This window comes from Sander lucioperca, chromosome 17 (assembly GCF_008315115.2).
Source record: "Sander lucioperca isolate FBNREF2018 chromosome 17, SLUC_FBN_1.2, whole genome shotgun sequence".
NCBI lineage: Eukaryota > Metazoa > Chordata > Actinopteri > Perciformes > Percidae > Sander > Sander lucioperca.
The window spans coordinates 1,118,655-1,141,562 of record NC_050189.1 but is presented as its reverse complement, the minus strand read 5'-3'; the positions used below and the strand labels follow the sequence as shown (position 1 = coordinate 1,141,562).

The 22,908-nt window shown below is 42.4% G+C and overlaps 1 protein-coding gene across 1 annotated transcript in view; it reads right to left on the bottom strand.

The window, feature by feature from the left end:
• Positions 1 to 22,908, bottom strand: part of focad (focadhesin) — a 91,465-nt gene that overhangs the window by 44,595 nt on the left and 23,962 nt on the right. The window contains exons 5-11 of the mRNA XM_031299779.2: positions 22,128 to 22,226; positions 13,752 to 13,853; positions 13,312 to 13,519; positions 11,814 to 12,023; positions 11,611 to 11,698; positions 10,801 to 10,997; positions 8,837 to 9,097 (exon numbers count right to left, since the gene is read on the bottom strand). Of these exons, the coding sequence (XP_031155639.1) occupies positions 8,837 to 9,097; positions 10,801 to 10,997; positions 11,611 to 11,698; positions 11,814 to 12,023; positions 13,312 to 13,519; positions 13,752 to 13,853; positions 22,128 to 22,226 (1,165 nt within the window). The remainder of the gene's footprint in view (positions 1 to 8,836; positions 9,098 to 10,800; positions 10,998 to 11,610; positions 11,699 to 11,813; positions 12,024 to 13,311; positions 13,520 to 13,751; positions 13,854 to 22,127; positions 22,227 to 22,908) is intronic.

The following is a 22,908-nucleotide window of genomic DNA, read 5'->3' as shown; positions in this document are numbered from 1 at the left end:
TTTTGCGTTGCCATTAAACTTGTATTTGTACTCAGATAAGTTTAAACAATTGAAAACAATCACCACGCACCCCATTGTTTGTAATATGATTAGAGTATGGTATGAAGTTAGGGAGTACATGAAAATAGCTGACTCTTTATCCCAGTTTAGCCCCATTTGGGGCAATACATTATTCAAACCAGGCACGAAGGACTCAGGATTCCGGCTGTGGGTTGAAAAAGGTTTAAGCAAAATTAGTGATCTTTTTGAGGAGGGAACGTTGATGTCGTTTGAGCAGTTATCTATTAAGTATAATATTCCAAGAAAACATTTCTTTAAATATTTACAGATAAGGAGCTTTGTTCTTTCTATGCAGAACCAATCATTAAACTTGCCAGAACTTTCTTCTTTGGAGGAATTAATTACCAAGAACTGCAATAAGAAAGGATTAATATCAGTTTTTTACAACTGGTTTGCATCAGGGTCTACTGAATCAACAACCTCGAAACTTGAATTATGGAAGGTGGGATTGAGTGAGGATATATCCGAGGATGAATGGAGACAAGTCTGTAAAAACTCTCAGAAACAGTTAGGTAACATTAGCTTAAAACTACTTCAATATAACTGGTTGATGCAGACTTACATAACTCCTGTCAAACTAAATAGGTTTAATAATAATATCCCTGATACATGCTTTAAATGCAGAGAGGCTCAAGGATCATTTGTGCATTGTGTTTGGGAGTGCAACATTATTAGAGAATTCTGGGTGGAAGTGATTAATATTACAAAGGTAATTTTATCCTTGAATATTCCTCTAGATGCAAAAATTATTTTGCTGCATTTATATCCAAAGAATCTTAAACTAAATTCTCAGCAACGTAAATTTATAGATTTTGCTATATTACAAGCTAAAAGAATGATAGCTCTTAGTTGGAAAAGGTCTGATCCACCAGTTATTGGAGCTTGGAAGAGTGGATGGCCCTGGAAAAAATAACATATTTTATTAAAAACAAATTGGATGTATATGAAGAAATATGGAAGCCGTTTAATTACTACATCAGCAGCAATAATATCGGTCATTTTCTACAGGAGGTGTAACTAAGTATTAGTGTTTATGTGTTTTTTCTTTGTTTTTTTCTGTTTTTAGAGTGTCTTGCTGGAACATGTAACTTTTATCTGTAAAGTACAGTAATGTATATTTGGTTGTTGGGTACCTTGCAATATCTGTTTTGTATTTAGATTGATTCTCTTAGTCTTCTGAGTATTTCTATATGGGAGAAGAGAGTGAAGTGTTCTCTTGTTGAGGTGGGAAATAACTGACGAAATGGAAAAGTGTTTTTCTGTTACCTGTCTTATATAATCAAAACAATAAACACATTGTTCAAAAAAAAAAAAAAATAATAATAATTAACTGGAATAAATCTAACCTTTTATTGAACAACAGGCATGTGGCATCAACCATTAGTGTTACAATACCAACACAAAGCAAAATTACATATTTGGGCATCACCATACATGAATTCCTACAGCGAGTTGTCCAGGACATCTATGAAACCATATTAAGTAGTGTTCAAAGGGATCTGGCCAATTGGTCTGCGCTGCCGGCATCACTACGCTCCAGGATTGCCGTTGTTAAAATGAACATAGTTCCTCGTGTGAATTTCTTAAGTACAATAATCCCCTTATCCCCACCGATAAATTTCTGGAAGAAACTTGATACCTTAATTCAGCAATATATTTGGAATAATAAACAACCTAGGGTAAAATACTCTGCCCTGCAACGTTCCTCAAACACGGGAGGCTTGGCCCTCCCCAACCTTAAAGTGTATCACAGAGCCTTTCAGCTACAGGCCCTCAGAGTGTGGATGGACCCCTCATCTACAGTCCCATGGAGAGAAATAGAGCAAAACCTGACTGGAAATCTAAGACTGCAAGAGGCCTTTGCAGGTGTGTGTCCAAAAACGTGTATGCTGGCCCATGGCCCTATTATCACCAACACACTGACCAACTTTAAACAGGTGGAGAAGCAACTATGCTACACCAATATGTGGCATTTGAATACCCCATTATGGCACAATGCACACTTACTGTCTGGTAACAAACCCTTTGCTTCTAAGCAGTGGAGTGACAGAGGTATTTATACTTTAGACCAGCTATTCAATGAGAAAGATATGTTGAGTTTTGAAGACCTGAGAGCTAGTTTTGAGGTCCCCAGGACATCTTTCTACTTTTAGCTGCGCTTAAGATCAGCCCTAAAATGTTATGGAGTGCCATGGGGAAACAGTCTTGAGGCGCACCCAGTCAATAAATGGTTTGTTGATTTTCCTGTGAGAGGATTAGTGTCCAGGATTTATGCTAAACTGATGCAAATATCCATAGGAGAACTCCCAATAGTAAAGAAATGGGAACGAGAGCTGTGCCCTGAGGGGAACGCAATTAATTGCGAGACAGTTTGGGACAACGTTTTCGACTGTTCCAAGAACCCAAATCACCAGTATATCCACTTCAACATATGCTATAGGACATATTGGACTCCTCATTAGAGATATGTCTCTAAAGCCATTCCCACTCCCTATTGTACATTCTGTCAACCTGAACAAACTGGAACTTTCGTACATATGGTCTGGGAGTGTGAACAGGTGCATGAGTTCTGGCATAAAACAACATCAATAATATCTGATGTGATAGGATATCTAATCCCTACTGACCCGATAGTTTTGTTGCTTAATGATGACTCTAAATTACACCTGAATGAGAGATAGAGGAGGATTTGGCTAGCTGGCTCAACTGCAACCAAGAAAATGATAGCTCAGCACTGGCAGGTAGCATCTCCAGACCGACGTGACAAAAAGTTATCCAAAGAATTTTTATAGGATAAAAATTGCGCATATTACACACGAACAAATTTGTGTAGTAGCCGATCTGCACGAAACCTGGTACATAGCATCTCCAGATGGACCTGACCAAAAGCTATTAAAAGAATTTTGCTACGTTAATGTATGCACATTTGACGACCAAACAAATTTCCCTAGCTAGCTACCACACACATATCATATCTCGGCCAAATTAAATGTTATCAGCAAAGAACTTGAGATCATTGTTCAACATCCCACTACAATGCTCTCTACCAAATCTGCCAAAGATCGGCCATTAGGGGGCGCAATAATCAACGTTTATTTGTTTTGGCCAATAACTCAATGCATTTAAAAGGGAAATTTGCATATGCAATATCTCTGCCAGAGTAAATGCTATCAACACGAAACTTGATGCTTGTTCGGCATGCTGCTCTGAGGCTCTGTACCAAATTTGGTAAGGATCAGCCATTAGGGGGTGCTATAGTCAACGCAGACCAGTTTGGGCCCTTTTACCCCTTCTGAGGTCAAGCATATAGGTCATATACGACGCCAAACGTCACTTCTGATTCATAACTTAATACCTTTATAATTATAACTAGTAGAAACATACAGTCTTTTCGAACAGTCGCCGCGTTCTGCTGATGTCTTCCTAGCCCTTACAGAAGGTTTTGTATCCAGCCTAGAAGTGTTTTTTGTGGTCTTTGTGCCATTGATCCATACTGTTACATCCAAGATTGATACACTGTATGTAAAAAATGTAAATAGTTTGTCCTGTATATGAGTTATAATGTTCAATATGTTTATTTTTGCACTGGATGACTCCAAATATATAGAACTGTTTTAGACAACACAAATGCTTGTGTGGCATTGCTGTGAGATTCATGTTCTGTTTTATTTATTTATTTGTCTTTATGGTCCTACAACCTTTTTAACATTCAAATGACCTCACTGCAGCACAAATATTCTAATAGCCCAGTTTTTCCTGAAAAAAAATTATGTTCATAGATTGACTGTGGACAACAGGGTTGATGTTTTACAAGCTTTTATAGAAAGTAAAACCAGATGGACCAGAGGTTGTCAAAAATCCTTTGTCGTCAGGGGGCTCCATAGCGCCTTCTAACGAGCTTTGGAATTCTGAAAAAATGAGAAGTTAATATACCAAATTTTGAGGGAACACAGGTCTCATCTTGCAGTCCATGGAGCATTTTTTTTGAAATTTTTCTTGACGGTAAGTCGGCCATCTTGGTTTTCGTGCGAAATTCTTCATTTTACGAACAGGTGTTTGAGGAGTTTAGGATGCACGAAAACTCCTGAAGTTGTGCAGCCATGTGCAGAATAGAAAATTCTTTGATCTGAGTTCACATTTAGGCTTGAGAGTGGTATGGTTGCTCTATAGCGCCCCCTAATTGGTTTTAGCCCTTGGGCACATTTTTGACGGCCTCAATATGTACGAAAACTCACAAAAAAATTGTTTTAAAGATTATTTTTTGGGGCTTTTCCCTTTATTATAGAGTGACAGTGGATAGACATGAAAGGGGGAGAGAGATGGGGGATGGCACGCAGCACAGGGTAGCAGGCCGGATTTGAACCCGCGCCGCTGCAGGACTCAGCCAACATGGGGCGCACGCTCTTACTGGGTGAGCTAGAGGAAAACTCACAAAAATTGGCACCCACATAAACACCTGGGAGCTATGCGAGACTGTACAGCGAATTGGCCCATACCTGTAAGGGGGCTCCATAGCGACCCCTAAGGCGTGGAAGGGCTTAACTTGGACATAGTTGTTCTGATCGTCACCAGATTTAATACACATATTGCTCTAATCATTGCGGACATATTTCCCATTTACCTTTATCAGCTCCGCCCAACCGGAAGGCGGACATTATTAATTTATGCATTTTCATGTGTTTTACATTTGTTCGAACTAGTCCTTGAAAACTTGAAAAAGTTGTTCCTCATGGCCGGTTTAGCATCTGTGCAAAGCTTGCCGGCAATCGGCCATTAGATGGCGCTGCTTTAATTTATTTTCAATAATCGGCAAAATATCGATATATGGGAAACCTACTTTGTCTAACTACTCCTGGGGCGTGAGTCCGATCGGCACGAAAACTTGCATACAGACTCGGAGGACCCTCATGACAAAAAGTTATCAAAAGAATTTTGATAGCTAAAACAACGCGCAAGTTATGGAGGACCAACTTCCTGTAGGTGGGTGTCGAAACAGGAACGGTTGTATCTTGGCAAAAGTTATTCCTATTTACATGAAACTTAGAATGTGTGGTCTACATGTGATATTGCTTCTGCCAGTAACACCCGGGGCAAGGGGCGATCGTCATCGCTGCTTGCAGCTTTAATTAGGGCCCGAGCGCCGACAGCGGCGAAGGCCCTATTGAAACTGAAGGAATTATTATTATTACGGCAAATGAATTGCCTTTTTGAGAGGCTTAACATATTCAGAAACGCACCAAAATTGGCGGTCGCATCAATCCTGGTGAAGATTTACGTATTTTAAGGGATTTGGGAATAGGCGCACAAAAATGGCTCGCTAGCGCCCCCTACAAAGTTAAAGAAATTGAGCCCCTGCAGTATGTTTAACGTAGACTAACGAAACTTGGTACACATATGTAGCATGTCAAGACGTACAGAAAAGCTAATTGGAGCCATACCCTAAACCCAACAGGAAGTCCGCCATTTTGAATTGAAAGTTCGAAATTAGTGCGATTTTGGCCATTTCCACGTCGTACTTCAACTAACTCCTGGAGATTTCATCCCATCAACTTCAAATTTGGTCTGTGCCATCTTAAGACGTTAAAGATAGAAGTTAAAGAAAAAGTTATTAAAAGAAAAACTTTTCGTCATAGGACATGGCCGTGGCAGGGCAGCCATTTTGTGCGTTTCGCCACCGAAACAGAAAGTGGGTGTAACTTGAGTGTACATTGTCCAACTGGCTCGAAACTTTTCATGATTCATAAGACTAACTCTGAGGACATTTACCGGGCAAAATTGACTCAAAGTCATAGCGCCCCCTAGTGGCAACAGGAAGTAGGCCCAAAACTAAACGTGCTATACTTTAACGAACTCCTCCTAGAGATTTCATCCGATGGACTTCAAATTTGTTCTGTACCATCAAAACACTTTAAAGATGAAAAGTTATTAAAAGAAAAACTTTTCGTCAAACAGTGTGGGCGTACCCTCATTTTAGTAACAAAGGAACAGTGCAAACCTGAAGGGCGTTCCAGGTGTTGTTACTGTAGGCAGATGTGATACTGTGAGGAGGGAAATCCAATTGCATTCAAACATGCCAATAACGTTCTACCATGGCATCAAACGGCTGGCACGAGTGGCACTCTGGGAGCAATTACAGCGACGGGGGAGTACTTGGAGGCTTCTAATGAGCCGAGGAATGAGGAGCCCATAACTCCATGTGATATTTCACATCATCTTTTGGAGCTAGTGACTCCATTTACTAGGGCTGAACGATTAATCGCATTTGCAATAATATCGCGATATGTTAAAACGCGATTTCCTAATCGCAAAGGCTGCAATTGGTCACATGACTCGCGAGAGCAAATCAGTCGAACGCTACGTCGTACCTTGAGCTGATTTCTGTCATTCAAACAACTCTGAGTTGTAGTTTAAAACTTTTACAGCCATTTTAATAAAATGAAGGGTTTTATTCGGCCTCGAGTCCATACATGCAGTTAATGGATACAGGCACGCAGAACTGAAGGCTCGGTTGGCAACGATTAGCTCTGTTTAGCGGTTAGCTCCGGTTAGCGGTTAGCTCCGTTATAAAGATATGGAGTGGAGGAGCTGCCACTGAGAGGGGTAACAACCAGACTCTAATAAATGACGTTCGGGGAGCTTTCACAGCAGCGTGGCCGTGGTGTAAAAAAAATACACCGTTGTGTGTGTGTGTGTATATATATATATATATATACACACACTATTTCTTTACTTATTTAATTGTATAGTAAAGTTCCAAGACAGTGTTTAAAAAGTGCAATCCACATGTTTACATATGTTTATTACAGTAAATAATAATTAAATAATCTAAATACTACTAAGTGTGGTAAAGCCACATATTTGTTTTTATATTTTTGCAATCTGCACTTTAGTTTGTGTGATTTGTTTCTGACTTTCATACGAATGTTTACACCAAGCTTGGTCAGTGCTCAATATACTACTGTGATTGAAGTAGTTAAATAAAAGATGTCATTCATATAAATTCATGCATCACCTAATTTCAACATCACATACAGGCCTGGCCTCCAGGAAAGAACAGTTTGTGTAATCTATCTAATCTGGTGTTGTTCATACTATACAATGATTTATTGTTTGTCTTTGTTGAATAATACAGAAGACAAGAGCTTAAAAAATAATCGCATATTAAATCGCAATCGCAATATTTGTGAAAGAAATCGCAATTATATTATATTCATTATTTCAATTGTTCAGCCCTACCATTTACAGTCCCAGAGGGTCACTCTCTTTATATCATCCAGCAGCTGAAGGAACAGAAATTGTTAAAAATACATTTTGAGGAATGAATTTCAAAGTCAACGCCAGTGACAAAAAGAAAAGATGTAAAAAATATCAACATATTGTAAATTAAATGATAAATTCAGTTTCAGTCCATCAACCACAATTCTCTTTACTTCACTACTTTCACAACTCAGTTGATCATTTTACAAACCTTTCAGACCACTGATGGTTTTCCATATTTTCAACAGATTATGAAAATCAAGTTGCAAAGACTTGTCATACCACTCTCCTGCTTTCTCTCTTTTAACAGAAATAGTTTTTTATTCACTTCCTATTTGAGTCCCTTCCATTTAGCTGTTTTTGGACAGCTGTCTGTCAATAACTCAAGACTTCCTGTACAGATATTTCACATTAAAAGTCTTCCAGTGGCTTAATGAGCATAATGCTTTAAAGCTGATTTAATCAGCAGGAAGTGCAATGTTTCATTGACTGTAGCTTAACAGTGATAAAGAAAATAAAAATGTAGATGATAGTTAAAAACAGGTTTTCTGTTTTAATTACAAATCTGAGAGCAACAGTGGTGAGTATGTCGTTCTGAATTAGTGATGTGGAGACTTATGTACTTATTATATACAGAATTTACATGTGAGGCATTACAGTACAAGTTGTCTCGCATTGCCAGACGCAGGGGTGCAGGCTGGAGAAGAAACTCTGTTTGTAGTTCTTTAAACCAATCACAACCGTCCTGGGCAGCACTAAGCCCCGATAGTGGAGATAGCGAGAGGGGGGGGACATGTCAGGTTTCATCCCAGCAATGTACGTTCATTGAGCCAGACTACAGTCCAGGTAACTCTAATCCCACCCCCCTTCACTAACGTTTTTAGCCAGCCTGTAATAGCAACCGCCCTATTTGTTTGTGATGACTATAATAAGAATACTAGCTTTTATTTTTTGTTACTCTACAGCTACTAATGACCACTGGAGGATGGAACTTTACAAAATATACAAGGAAAAGATCAACAAACACTCATCTCTCTTGTTTTTTGGTAAATGTACCCCCATGTATTGGAGTGCTGTAAATGATCAATATTGTGTGAAATCCTAAGATAATAAAAGCTGTTACTAATTGAAGCTTTAGTGCGTAACCTTTTGATATTAATGAACGTCCGTTACATTCAAGCCATTGCCAAATTAGTTGCTACAAAGCTAATTAAGACTATCAGCTCCACACAACTCTCTCTGTATTTCTCAGTAGGGGGGGTGCACGATCACGGAAGGCTTGTATCATGTGGACGCGCCGACAGTTTTTTTGTCATTACTTAGAATTCCTCATGGGGGAGACATAAACTATGCACTATAGCTTTAAGGCCACTATGTACTCTTTCACACTTTTGAGGAGAGCTGCTGTTTTGCCAGATGAGTTTTTGGCAGAGAAAAGGCAGGACTAGCATTATGTGTTTTGCCTTGAGGGTAGATGTGAACATGTTAGCTGTGAGTGAGAGTGTTATGGATGGTGTACCTGGCAGGGCTCGGCTGCAGCGATGGCCTGGCTGGCCTTCAGAGCCAGCTGGCAGACGTCTTCCTGAGCCGTGATGATCAGATGGCTCACCATGAGGCTGAGGGAGCAGAGCTGGCTCTGGTTGGACAACAGCGCAGAGTTGAGCGACAGCAGCCAATCAGCTGTCGCCGCAGGGTCATCTGCCACTCTACGCAGTGTGGATAGAGTCACGCTGAGCTCGCTATACCAGGAAGTTAGGGGAAGTGCCAATGGTGGACTGGACTGAGTAGAAGGGAAGATATGAGAACATTAAATCAGCAAACCTTTATCTGTTACTTGCTCAAATATAGGATTCAGAAATGTTATATTTGACCTGGCAGATTCTTCCACACTAACTCACTCTGTGTTGGACTGTAAAAGAATTGCATATGTGATCGTAGTGTCAGTTTGTGAAGGACAACACTGATATTGCCAAAATCTTTGAATTTGAACTAGGGCTGTTAAAAATAACGAGTTAACACAAATAAAAAAAATTGCGTTGATTAACGCACGCTCACTCTGTGATTTGGGCCTCGGGCCGCTCCCTAGTTTTGGAAATCAGGAAGTGATGCAGCACCGCTGCACTCACCGGAGATTTCTCTCAGTAATCCCAGTTACCTCGGGGTCACAGCACATTTTTTTGACCCACAGTGAGAACTTCTGTTGCATGCTTTGACTGTTATGAAGATAGAGGAGAGGCATTTAGCAGACGTGTGCGCCGAGCACTTTCTGCAAGTAGCCAGAGAGTGGGATATTGAACAATAAGTCAGCACACCGACCACAGATAGAGCACGCAGCATGACTGCAGCATTGGAGCAAATGCCTCCACCGAGCCATCAAAGTTTCTCTCACACTTTAGTTATTGTTTGTTTGAATTTATTCTGCTGGTTCTGTCTAAGGTTTCTGCCTGTTTAAATGATCATTAGACTTGTTACTAAAATTTTTTTTTTTTGTTATTATTTCAGGACAATGCACATTTGATGAACATGTACAGAAGTACACGTAAAAGTGCCAGATTGTAGCCCAAGGGCTAATTTCCATCTGTAGTCCATTCATCAGGTAGATATTACAATAAAAAGGACAAAAGATACACAGCAGCAACATTTGTTATATCAAACTAAGTAAAACAGGACGAAAGAAAAGAAATACAGGCTAATTCATTAGTCAATGTTAAAACAGAGACACAATTCATTAGTATGCTCCATCAAACTAACACGGCACAGCATACAGGTAGAGATGACCACATGCTTGGTTAGCTCCAAGCCAGATCCAAGACCAAACATATACAGCAATAACATTTGTTATATAAAACAGGGAGAAACAAAATGATAGAAAATAAAGACAATTAATTAGTAAGTGTTAAAATGGAGACACAATTCATTAATACGCTCTACTGGGCTAACACGGTACAGCATGCAGTCAGAGGTGATTGCACGTTTGGTTAGCTCTGAGCCACACCTTTACCTGGCTCTTAAAGATGGCCAGAGTGGGACATTCCCTTATAGTTGGGGGTACTGTGTTCCATAATGCACTACCTTTAATAGATGCATTATGGCTGAAAGAGGTTTTTCTAAAAGGAACCTCACAGTCCCTGTTTACAACAGCTCTGTTGATCCGAGTCTGTCTGTATTAGTGTACTGGTCCAATAATGTTGATAGTAGATACTTTTTTCTACTCCCAACTCTTACATTTTCCTTCATTTATTGCATGTTTATTTTATGTTTGCACTATTACTGTTGTTTTTCTCTCCCATATATATATTTAAATATATATCTACATTTTATTTGAAATCTGAGTGCCCAATGTGTCCTATGTCTATAACAGTGTTGGATTTGTTGCACCTGATCCTGCATATCTGTGTAAAAGGGTTGGACTATGATGATAAACAGAGGAACACAACTCCTAATGCATTGACAGAAAGGTTTGCGAGGAAGCCTCAGTCTTACCTGCCGGGGTTTCTCCGTGCCCCTGCTGCTAATGCTGCGCAGCAGGCGATGGGCCAGGTCCTGGTTCAGGCTGTGTGTGCGTCGGTCGGCCAGCGGCTCGCTGAGGGCCGCGCAGGACAGCAGCTGCAGCACGGGGAGAACCAGGATGGGACTCAGCCAGGGCGCCAGCTCAGCCTGCTCACACACTAAGGTCAGAGCTGGCTCAGAGAGACAGAGAGGAGAACTAAATCACACCAAGGTTAAAGAATGAATCTGGACTAATTAGGTGTTAAAGTAGAATAAGGGAGGCGGGAAACAACAGAGCAACAGGTCATCTTAGAAATGATGTAGCAAGGAAAGATTAGGGTAGCTTTAACTTTCATTCATAATGAATGAACAAATCACACTTTAATTACCACATTTCATACATTTAAATGCAATGCAGTGCATGTTATTTCGTAGGTTTTGTGATTTCTTAACGATTTCCTACATGGAAAAAAAACGTTGAATTCTGGCACTAATTATAAGGAAAATAGAGAATGTTCTAAAACTAATGCAATTATTTGAGTTTTTAAGACGAAACCACTAAATTATTTCGTAACCACAGTATTGAGATCCATTTAAGCCTAATAGATATGATTTATCATTGGTTACAGTGAATATCAGTTCCTATCTAGGGCTGCTCTCACCTCTCTTAACTATTTCATTAAAATACTGTATTTTTTAAATCAGTAGCCCTAATACTTTATCAGACTGTAGTGAAGAAGTTGCCTGTGATGATTCCCCGACATGCAGATAATGCAGAAAACAGCTATTTAAGAAGCTTTTTACCCAGATGGAGCAGGCTGGTCTGCTGGGATGCAGGGACCTCCAGCAGGAGCATGGCCACTCCCATCAACAGCTCGTCCAATGGCAGCTCCTACAGATACAAACAATACTGGTAAACATAATGCACTGTGGTGTGTGTGTGTGTGTGTGTGTGTGTGTGTGTGTGTGTGTGTCCGTGTGTCCGTGTGTCTCTGTGTATGTGTCACCTGTTGGCAGGCAGGTAGGAGCTGCTGTAACACGTTGAGAAGAGGTCGGCAGTCTCCGTTTAACTTGAGGCAGCGCTGGCAGGCACAGAGCAGCTGCAGCAGCAGCCCGACCCTCTGGCTCCTCCAGCGCTGCTCCGTGGCCGGGGCCAGACCCTGGAGCAGAGCGCCCAGGAACCCACACAGCTCTAGCACCGCCTCCACACTGTCCACCTGGCAACAGCAATACCTCTTATTGCCAACACTTAAAATTTAAATACATTTACCCTCACAATGTTGTTGGACACTTCATTCAACCTACAACAAACAAAACTGCTACTTATTGAGATATGTGTTGCCAAAGGTTTCCCTAGATATTCACGTACTGTATGTGCGCACATGTTCCTTATATATTAATCTTATTGCATTATGTGTACAGACATAAGGAATTGTACAAATAATTCCCACTGTTGTTACACTTGCAAAACTACATGTGGGACCTGGGATTGGAATGAAAATTTAAAAAAATAAGCTCTTTGTGTTTATTGCAATATTTCCTGTGAAATCAATAAAAACATTAAAAACATTATTTTTTTTAAATGTCCCTGCTTTATGAGTGGGTGTCTTTTTTATACTTCCTCTGGGAGTCACCAGAGTCGGAAATGTTGGATCCTAGTAGGCTTTCATAATTAGCAAAATATTACAGGTGCCATAAATCCTAATATTATTACCTTATATACTTAATTATTTAGTTTTCTTTGTGTCTATTTTATTTTAGTTGAACTGTGTCAAAAAAATAAAAATCACTGATTGATTCAACATTGTAAACAATCCACTAAATTAAAAGTGTCTACGGGGAAAGATGACAACTTTTTTATAAGCACTATAAGAATAGAATTTGAATTTAGTATATCAATTTAGTATATAATAGCATAATTCTCCTCATTTCCCAGGATTTTCTCTTTTAAATGATTGTCCTGACGTGACCTGACTGAAAGGGAGTGCAAGAAGACCAAAAGCAGGGCACAACTAATCAGGCGAGGTGCACTGTGTTTACTTTTACTTTGACTTTTGTGATAAACTAATAAATAAAAACTGTGTACATCTGTGAGCTGCTAACATGCAGTGTAACATTAGCACAGGTAGACAAAAGGCATAAGATTATTTAACTCCCAGTAATGTCAGTTCCACAGTGATATCTATCTAAAGTAAGCTAACATTAGCCACCACATGCTACTGGTCATACCAGAGCAAGGCTGTGGCAGCAAAATCACTGAATGTGCTGAATTAAACAAAGGTGTGTTTACTGGCAAAAACATTTACCTTTAAATTTGTTATTCCTTCTTTTAAGAGTTACATTCTCACACGTTAAGTTCAGTGCATCACTTCCTGTGTGCAGACATCCCGTTCCAGAATATGGTGTCAGATATGTTGATGATTTTGCACTATAGTTTTTATTACAATAACGTCAAAGAAAAAAACAATGAGTTAGAGAAGCAGTTATTGCCGTTGACTGTGTCACCTGCATGTGTGGCACCAGCTGACAGAGGCAGAGCAGCAGGCTGTCGGACACCGTTGAGCTCTGCAGGACCGTCCCAGCTCCAGGTTGTGGGGGCAGCAGCACCCGCAGGAGACTGTGGCGCAGGAGGGCATGCTGGGTCTGCCTCTGAGGTTCACAGTACAGGTAGCATAGGAAGGGGGCCAGCATGCTGATGTAGACTGCTTCATTTCTGCAAAACAAATCCAGAGGCACCGCATAATGTTGGCCAACATTAATCTGCCTGCCAAGGTCCATGCCATGTGTACAACTGAAACTTCCTCACACTTAAGCCTTACAGAAACCGATCCATACTGTGTGTGTGCGTGTGCGTGTGCGTGTGCGCGCGCGTGCGTGTGCGCGCGTGCGTGCGTGCGTGCGTGCGTGCGTGATTGGATGGAGGGTTCTGGGGAAGCCATGCTAACCTGTCAGCAGCCTGCTGAATGAAGTCATCAATCTCCAGCAGCAGGGTTGGCCAGCAGTCCGCTCGGTGCTCCAGCGCAGTGATGTAAGGGTGAGGGCTGCTCCTACAAAGGCCATGTTCACATCACAGATCACAGATGCTACTAGATTTGCTAGATGAAAAGTTAACAATCACCAGAGTAACCACAATTCATCCTGTGATAACAGAAATCTCTGAACCAAATTCCATGGTGATCCATTTCATAGTTGTTGAGACATTTCACTGAAGACCAACCTGATAGAGGCACTACAGGAGAGTAGCCAAACATTAGGGTAGACTGCAGGGTTTTCCCTGTCATTATAAGGTTTATTATCTGCTCTAGCTTTTTCAACCTTTGAAACCTTTATTATTCCCATATCCAACAGATATGGGAATAATAATGCTACAAAATGATGTGAAAAATAGACGCGAAACTGCCAAAAAGAAACACAGTCAAAAATCTGCAAGGAGACAAAATCCCACAAAAAGACACAAAATGTATAGGGAATTGCTTTTTTTATTGAAAAATGTAACATTTTCTTGAGGAAGGACGCCTAAGCTCCCCCACCAAATACGCGCACCAAAGTCTTCCACAAACCGAGGGAAAACACTGCACTGTGTGGGGACCTTAAATATCTGTACCAAAATTAATGATAATCCAGCCAATAGTTGTCGAGACATTTCACAATTTGGCAACAATCCACCTAGCACATGTTGACATACTGTAGTAATAATGTAATAATGTAGAACCGGAAGGAGATAATGTCAATATGAGTGAGTAACGGCAAGCATTAATACAATAAATATGTTGTTTGTGTAGGCCTGCATCATGTACATTAACAAGTAGGACAAAAGCAGTTTCTCCAGCCATTATTTCGGCTTGCATCAATTAGCAGTCACAGCTACCAACCAGGATGGAACACAGCAACGTAAAAAAAACAAATTTAAACAACACAGACTCATTTCTGGTTAGAAGATGAGCTCAAGCTAGCAAGACCATCTCTGCAGCCATCTCATGACTACAAGTCGCTAACCAGGATCAGGAAACCAACTCAGCAGTCTCCTGCTGACTCTGCTGGCCTGGCCGCTACAGCTTTTTAAATGTAGACATCAGAGTAAACAGAGGAAAAGGTGAAGATGGCTATCAGCTACGACCCGATTACGTGGACAAGCAAGACCATCGCTGCGTCCATCTCTCATCTCTGGAGAGATAGAGAGAGGGCACCAGGGCGAGCGTGGAGGAATGGAACACCGACTGGGACTTCTCTGCTGGGCGTCCTGCTGGCCGGTGTGCAGGTGGTAAATATTTGCCTTGGCTACGGCTCTGACCAAAGTCAGTGGGATTCATCGCCTGGAGACCGTGAATCTCTGTATAGAGATATTTCAATCTTGATCAAAATGGTCGAGCGACTGATCAACACTGCTAGGATGGCCAAACATTTGAGTGATGGCGAGATGAAAGAGTGGCTGATGGTATGCCACCAGTGGTACAGCAGCATAAGCCGATCCCCTGTTGGATCCTGGACATAACTGAATGTCTATTAGTTGTTTTTTTGTGGTTTGCATACATTTGTGATCCTTCTGTGTGCATTCATTAATATTGAGACTGATCTGACTCCATATTTAAAACCTAGAGGTTCTGGATACCAACATTGACAAGTCCCCCCCCCCATCTACCTATCCTGTCCTGTGAGTGTAAACAAAAGACTTGTCTCCATTACTCTTGAATTTGCAAACCCATTAAGTCCAGACAAAACACTGGGGTCAACTCCAAGCTGAAGCGTCTGTGTGTTGTTAAGCTTCCAGCCCACTGACAGGCCAGAGGTTAAGACAACAGGGTTGGTCTGTGTGTGTGTGTGTGTGTGTGTGTGTGTGTGTGTGTGTGTGTGTGTGTGGGTGAACACCACCATCAGGTCCACTTAACCAATCCCTTCCATCAATCACATATCTGAGTGTAGGAAGGAAGTCCAATGACTGAGCATGTCTGTGTATGTGACAGCCTGCAGTGTGTCCCAGACTTGGACTACTCAGCGGCTCAGTTCCCCCCTTCTTCCCACTCTAGTGTAATCTGCCTGACCATCTCTGACCCCCTCCTCAGGTTCCCTGTGCTGTCTACAAACCCTCAGCTTCAATACAGCTCCCATCCATCAGCCTCTCACACTGCCTCCTATATTCAGCTGCCAGACAAAGGCAGGGCAGGAAGTCAAGGCAGAGCGCCTCTTTCTTTTAGTTCAAATCCAAGTTCACCCGCTGAATCACAGTGCTGGCAGACAGATGGCAAGGTAAGATCTGTCTGCTGTAATGCTCAGCTTCCTGGGGATGTCTGCAGGTTACACCCACCTCAGAGGGGTCTGGGTGTGAGACACAGACTTGATTTACTATCTGAAAGCACCACAGCAGGTTGACGTCACTAAATGATTAGCCGTCAAAAATCTAGGGTAGCAGACCTTCATCTTTAGAGGTAAATGTCCCCCCCCCCACTCCCTGACTTACACCAAAACCCCTTCCGTGTTTACATCCATGGATTTGATTGAGAGACCCCTAGTGGCAGAAAATTACATATTGTACGTTTAAAGGGGTGATTGAGTGATTATATAGGGTATTTTACACTGTTCCTTAAGGTCTCCTAATAGGGTATGTAACATTGGTTGGGCTGAAAATTGCCCGAATACTATTTTATTAGGCCCTTAACTACCCTGTGAATATGGTTCTATTTGGAACAAGAGCTTTTCTTCCAAATATGGTATGCTCATGAATATTTAGATAAGCTGCGCGCTGATTGGTTTGAGCGAACCCCATAGAAACACATTGGAGACGAGACAGCAGGTCTCATATTTCAGACACTGCAAAGTTATACATTGTTTGTCGGGCTATTTCGTTATTAAATTCACTTCTGAGACTTTTTTAAGCAAGAAATCAACTATATAAAGCTCAAATATGGGCCATTTAACGAAAATTGATGGCTAATTGCAAATTTAGTAAGACGTGTGGGACTTTAGGAGCTCCACACTGTCTGACGAGAAAGCGGCAACCTCCATACCCAGTTAAGTCACCGGTTCTCCGCGGAGCTCCGGAGCTGCAAGCTAGGCTATGTGTCCCATTTAATAATAATCGTTGCTACACTTTCGGCATAACTTTCATATATTTACAGTTTGAATTTCGTCTATATAACATATACCCCAAGGTCTTAAAAAGCTAACTATGGTGTCCGATTTCAATTTAATGCATTTTTGTGAACATTAGGGATTTCGTTAGCTGCTACTGTCCCTCAAATCCTATGTTTACAGATCACGGCTAGTTAGCTTCACTTTCGGCATAATTAAAGTATATTTACAATTTGAATTTCGTCACGCCACTTACTGAACATGTACCCCAAGGTCTTATAAAGCTAACTATGGTGTCCGATTTCAATTTAATGCATTTTTGTGAACATTAGGACTTTCGTTATCTGCTACTGTCCCTCCAATCCTATGTTTACAGATCGCGGCTAGCTAGTTAGCTTCACTTTCGGCATAATTAAAGTATATTTACAGTTTGAATTTCGTCACGCCACTTACAGAACATGTACCCCAATGTCTTATAAAGCTAACTATGGTGTCCAATTTCAATTTAATGCATTTTTGTGAGCATTAGGGATTTCGTTAGCTGCTACTGTCCCTTCAATCCTATGAATCGCGGCTAGCTGCAGGCCCTGGAGCTCCATCAGGGCCTCGGCATTTTGTAGTCCAGTAACCCAGAACCAGTGACTTTGCGCGGGTATGGAGCGCCGCGGCTTCCCTTCGTGACGGAGATCCAGCTAGCTCACAGCGAGCCGGGGTCTATGAAGTAGGACACGCTGGGCGGCGAGGCAGCACCGGTCGCTGTCACATAGCCTGCTGAGCTCCTGTTGAACTGCGACACACAGTCGGACAACATTTGCAATTAGCCATCAATTTTCGTAAAACGGCCCATATCTGACCTCTACATAGTTGATTTCTCGCATAAAAAAGTCACAGAAGTGACTTTAGTAATGCAAGAGCAGGCGAACAATGTAAAAAGTGTCTGAGATTTGCGTGACCTAGATTTAGAAGACTAACTGACCTCAGGTCAGTGGTGTATCCATCCATCCATCCATCCATCCATCTTCGTCCGCTTATCCGGTCTCGGGTCGCGGGGGTAGCAGCTCCAGCAGGGGACCCCAAACTTCCCTTTCCCGAGCCACATTAACCAGCTCCGACTGGGGGATCCCGAGGCGTTCCCAGGCCAGGTTGGAGATATAATCCCTCCACCTAGTCCTGGGTCTTCCCCGAGGCCTCCTCCCAGCTGGACGTGCCTGGAACACCTCCCTAGGGAGGCGCCCAGGGGGCATCCTTACCAGATGCCCGAACCACCTCAAATGGCTCCTTTCGACGCAAAGGAGCAGCGGCTCTACTCCGAGCTCCTCACGGATGACTGAGCTTCTCACCCTATCTCTAAGGGAGACACCAGCCACCCTCCTGAGGAAACCCATTTCGGCCGCTTGTACCCTGGATCTCGTTCTTTCGGTCATGACCCAACCTTCATGACCATAGGTGAGGGTAGGTCAGTGGTGTAGCCTATGTAAATGTTTGGGCGTGACAAAGATAGAGACTAGAGCCAAATGAGGAGGAGATTTGTTGAGATTTGCCCGTTTTCAGAGGCAGTTTCAAATTGTGAGATTTGCAGAGGAAAGAGGTGTCAATGGGATTTTGAGGTTTAATGTATGTCCTAGTTACCCACTAAACTGTCATTGTTCAACTATGACAAGGTAAAATCTGTTTTGCATTCAATCACCCCTTTAAGCTATCTTTAAGAGATAATATATGACAACTTCCTGACAAATTATAAATATAACCACACACTCAACAGTAAGTCCAAACAAGCACAGACTACTGGAAAGATTAGCCCTGTATTGCATGTAATTAATAAGCAGAACTAAGAACCAACTACATATCAGTTTTCCTAAAGAAAACCATGCTGATATTTCATGTAGTATAAATTTGGTATCAGTACCAAAACACAGGTATCATATGGGCACTAGTACTGAAACATCTCAAATGATAGCCAGTCCCACCTGTCAAATATTCAACTGCGATGCCAGCATTATATGACCAAACTTTACATGTACTGTAACTCAGCTGAACCTATGATTCTTTCCACAAGTATCCCAGGAAACTAAGAGGGGGAGCAACTAAATACAGGAACTAAGTCAGAAACTATGAACTATTTAAACTATGAAATACTGAGCGGCCGCAAATATCCAATATCAGTCAGCTACTGTGATGACCTAGGATTCTCTGGTGTTTGTGTTTATGACCTTTTCCCTGTCTGTTGGGCTAGGGTTGCTACTGCTGGGTCATGTTCTAAATGTGCTGAGGACTATTTCTCTGTACCTGAGCAGGCAGGCCAGTTCCATTGAGTATGTGGGAAAGCCTGTAGGGGACAGCCAGGACAGAGCCCACAACTGCAGCCAGACTAACAGCACGTGAGAAAGGAGATGGCGTGGCGGACAGAGCCCTGAACCTTCCCTGATCCTGCTGGGGGATGAAGAGGCTCAAAGGCTCAGTGGCAGATTGCACGGGGCAGTGGCGAGCAGACGCTCAACAATGGGCACCAGTGTGCATCCTCCATTAATCCTGCAGCATTTACAGTTACCCAGCAGTGCCAGGCCCAACAACCAATGGAGGGCCAGACTGCCAGGCCAACGGCGCCACCCTGCTGCCCCCAACACATTCATCTTCCCACCAGGGAGGTTCAGGCTGCCAGACAGACGCAGACAGCAGAGACAGCAATGAAGACAGGACCAGAAAGAAAAGGACAATGGGAAGGAGCAGAAGACTCTAGGACAGAGAGAAAGAAGGGATAGATATGTGGAGAAAGAGAGTTTAACAGAGAGCGAGTACAAAAGAGGAGGAGGTGTAGAGGAAAAGAGAGAAACATGGAGAGCAGGAGGGAGGAAGGGAAACAAGAAGGAAAAGAAAAAAAAGACAAGAAAGCACAGTGCTTTTATCACCCGCTGTAACTGATTAAGGACTGAGGCCCCGGGATCCTGGCAGAGGTGCAAATCTGAGGGACTGGAGGAGGGGGGGGTGCTCTATCCAGCCTCCAGCAGGAGCACAGCGCTACACTAGATTAGCCTAGGGGAAACTGAGCTGTACTGTACTGACTGTGAATAGTAACTGGATCGTCCCATGATCAAATATGTTCTCCTAACAGAAGCAGTAACCAGCTTCATTTCCACTGGTTCCAATATTGGTACTGCTGAGACTTCTTACAATGGTGAAATAGCTTTAAAAAAAGAAAAAGCTTGAGTGAAAGCTGTTTATGGGACTCTGGTGCAAACTTAACAACCGGCCTGAGTAGAGCACATTGTGGTGCGGCTCCTTTCTACTGTGAAAGCAAGCTAGCCTATATACTGTATATACAAGATCATTTGGTAACCATGGTGATATGTATGCGAGTGCAGAATTTCCCCCGATACATCAAAAATTGAAAAGGAGTTTACCTGGAGTCTTGTTTAAATAATGTCCTATTCTGTGTATTTAAAGGTCCAATGTGTGGGAATTTCTCCCATCTAGCGTTGAGATCATATATCAACCCTCTCGCGCCACGCAGTTCAAAGTACGTATTATAGCTACGGTAGCCTTCACGCTTTTTTCTGATGACGCCGGTCTCTTGCACTTTTCAATATCCTTTTTCTTTTCTGGGCGAAGAAGAAGATTCCTGTTCCTAAAATTTGGATTTTGAATACGTGTGGTCCTCTATGTTTCATTCTTCAAAGTTGCCGGGGCCGGGAAGCGATGATACCCATTAGTAGCACCTGTGAGTTTATCATGTGACAGTGAAAACACGAAAGGCTGTATGTCCCTTACCGGCTAACGTATTTCAAGATGGCGCATGAATATGGAGCGTCTACCCCAGTTCATGCAAATGAAAATGTAAAATTTCAAGCCAATAGGAATACTTGGAATGGATGGTGGTGGTAAATATTCATGAAAAAGGACAGGTTTGTGAACGGGCAACACAGATTTTGATAATGAACAACTAAACACGTTACACACTGGACCTTTAAGTAGTGCCCCAGTAAAAAGAGAGTGAAACAAGGGAAACTTACCCACACGTTTCTGCCTGCTTGTCCCTATTTATGATATATGAAGTCCAGTTGCGGTCTCGACTAATTACACTCATAATCAGTCATTTCTTGGTGTGACCAGAGGACATAAATTAAATATGAACATAAGAAGCAGTAATGTGCTGCATGATTTGCTGTCAGTCCCTGGAATTTAATTTCACCACAAGTCCTTACTACAGACATGAAAGCACCTTTAAGGGACCATTCAGACCAGAAAAACTGATCCGGCGCTTCACTGCAGGGTTGTGCGGTGGGGGGAGTGTCACTGAACCGGCCGATTTGTGTGACGTCCTGTTGTGTTCTTTAACCCCCCAATGTAGCACAAGGAGACTTTATATTTCACAGTTATTGTTTTCTGTTAGATGGTTTATAGATCTGGATGTTTCCGAGCACACTTGAGGGCAGCTTCATATCCCGGAGAAAGAGAGAAAGAAAAGAGACGGAGTGACTGAGGAAACAGTCAGCTGTTCCACAAACTCCCGGGCAGTTCAGAGCTTGTGTTTGGTGTTTTAAAGCCTTCTTGTGGTAGATAGAGGCAGTGATGTTTCCTGTTTCCTGTACGGGACTTCTCACACCGCCTCAAAACACTCCAACAACATGACTGGCCACCGCAGCGGGACACGGGGGGAGTTTCTCCAAAAGTTGAGTCGGTCTCAACTTTTGCCACAGGCCCCTGCAGGCTTTTTTTTGGGTCCCCTTCTGCAGCCCCCAGAAACATGTGGTTGTTAGGTTTCCTAAACGCACCCATTCAAAATGAATGGGAAGACCTGCGTTTTCGCTGGACCTCCTGAGAACCGTCTGAGTGTATGTGAACGCAGCCTTAGGGCAGAAACATGGTTCACGGGAGTACACGAATGCAGACACTTCAAGGTACGCAAGATCAATGTCACGCGTCGTGTTCTGGAGTGTGTCCCCTGAAAATCGTAACGCAACACAAGCGAGAGCTGCAGTCAGAGCGCCTGTGGCCGCTACGACATGAAACAACAAGAGAAAGCTGACCCCTTCAGTGTGTTCGCTTCCACTCAAAGCAACCACAGCTGACCAGTTTGACAAAGCTTTAGATGAACGCGTCGGCATCTTTATGACACTTTGTCACCTCTTCACTAAGACACACATCCCATGGTCACCATGGCTTACTACTCTGGTCATGGAAACCTCCACCGCTGAGCATCTTAACTGGGGTTAGGTGTTTGTGCAAGCAGGGCCAGGCGTTGAGGAGTGAAGACTGACCTGATGGAGTAAGGACAGGTGAAGGCTGTTTCTCTGTCCCTCTGGTCTGCCTGCATCTGGAGCAGCCGACCAATCACCTTGATCAGCCCCTGGACATTTCTGTTCACAGTTCAAGTAAAAAACAGATGACAGAGAATATCAAGACAGATTCAAAACACAATGAAAAACAATCAATATTGATTGATTTGTGTGTTCAGTAGGCCGTGGCTATTATAACATAATTGCCTGATCACAATCATTTTGCATAGCCGTTGGACACCTTGGACTGAGGAACTAGGATGGACATTAAAGCTTAGATCGGGCCCAAAAATTCAAGCCCGACCCTACCCGAGCCCGTGCACGTTGTGTCAGACACATTAACTGTAATTATGAGCCCAAGCCCGATTTAAACCCCACATTTTTTTTTAATACGTGGGCCGTTATATCTGACGTTCTCAACTACAATTCCGAGTTGTTTGAACTGCAGAAATCTATGCTTGGAGAAGTAACAAAAAAGGACACTGAAGGATGACTATCATCTTTTCTGCCATGGAAAGCCTGCCTCATGTGTCTGTTCATCGTCCCTGTTTTTCATAAGCAAGCAGCGTGCTGTACTTAATGCACTCGACAAAGCCAATACATATGTTGTCACTGCCCACGACTTGTTTAAAATGGTTCCATACCTCCAACTTTCCTCCAAACTTGCTCAAAGGTAGGCTAATTCTCCTGTTTTTCTTTTTTTTCTTTACATCTTCAAGCTCCATGTTGCACTTAAGCTACACCATACAGCACAGCAGGCCCG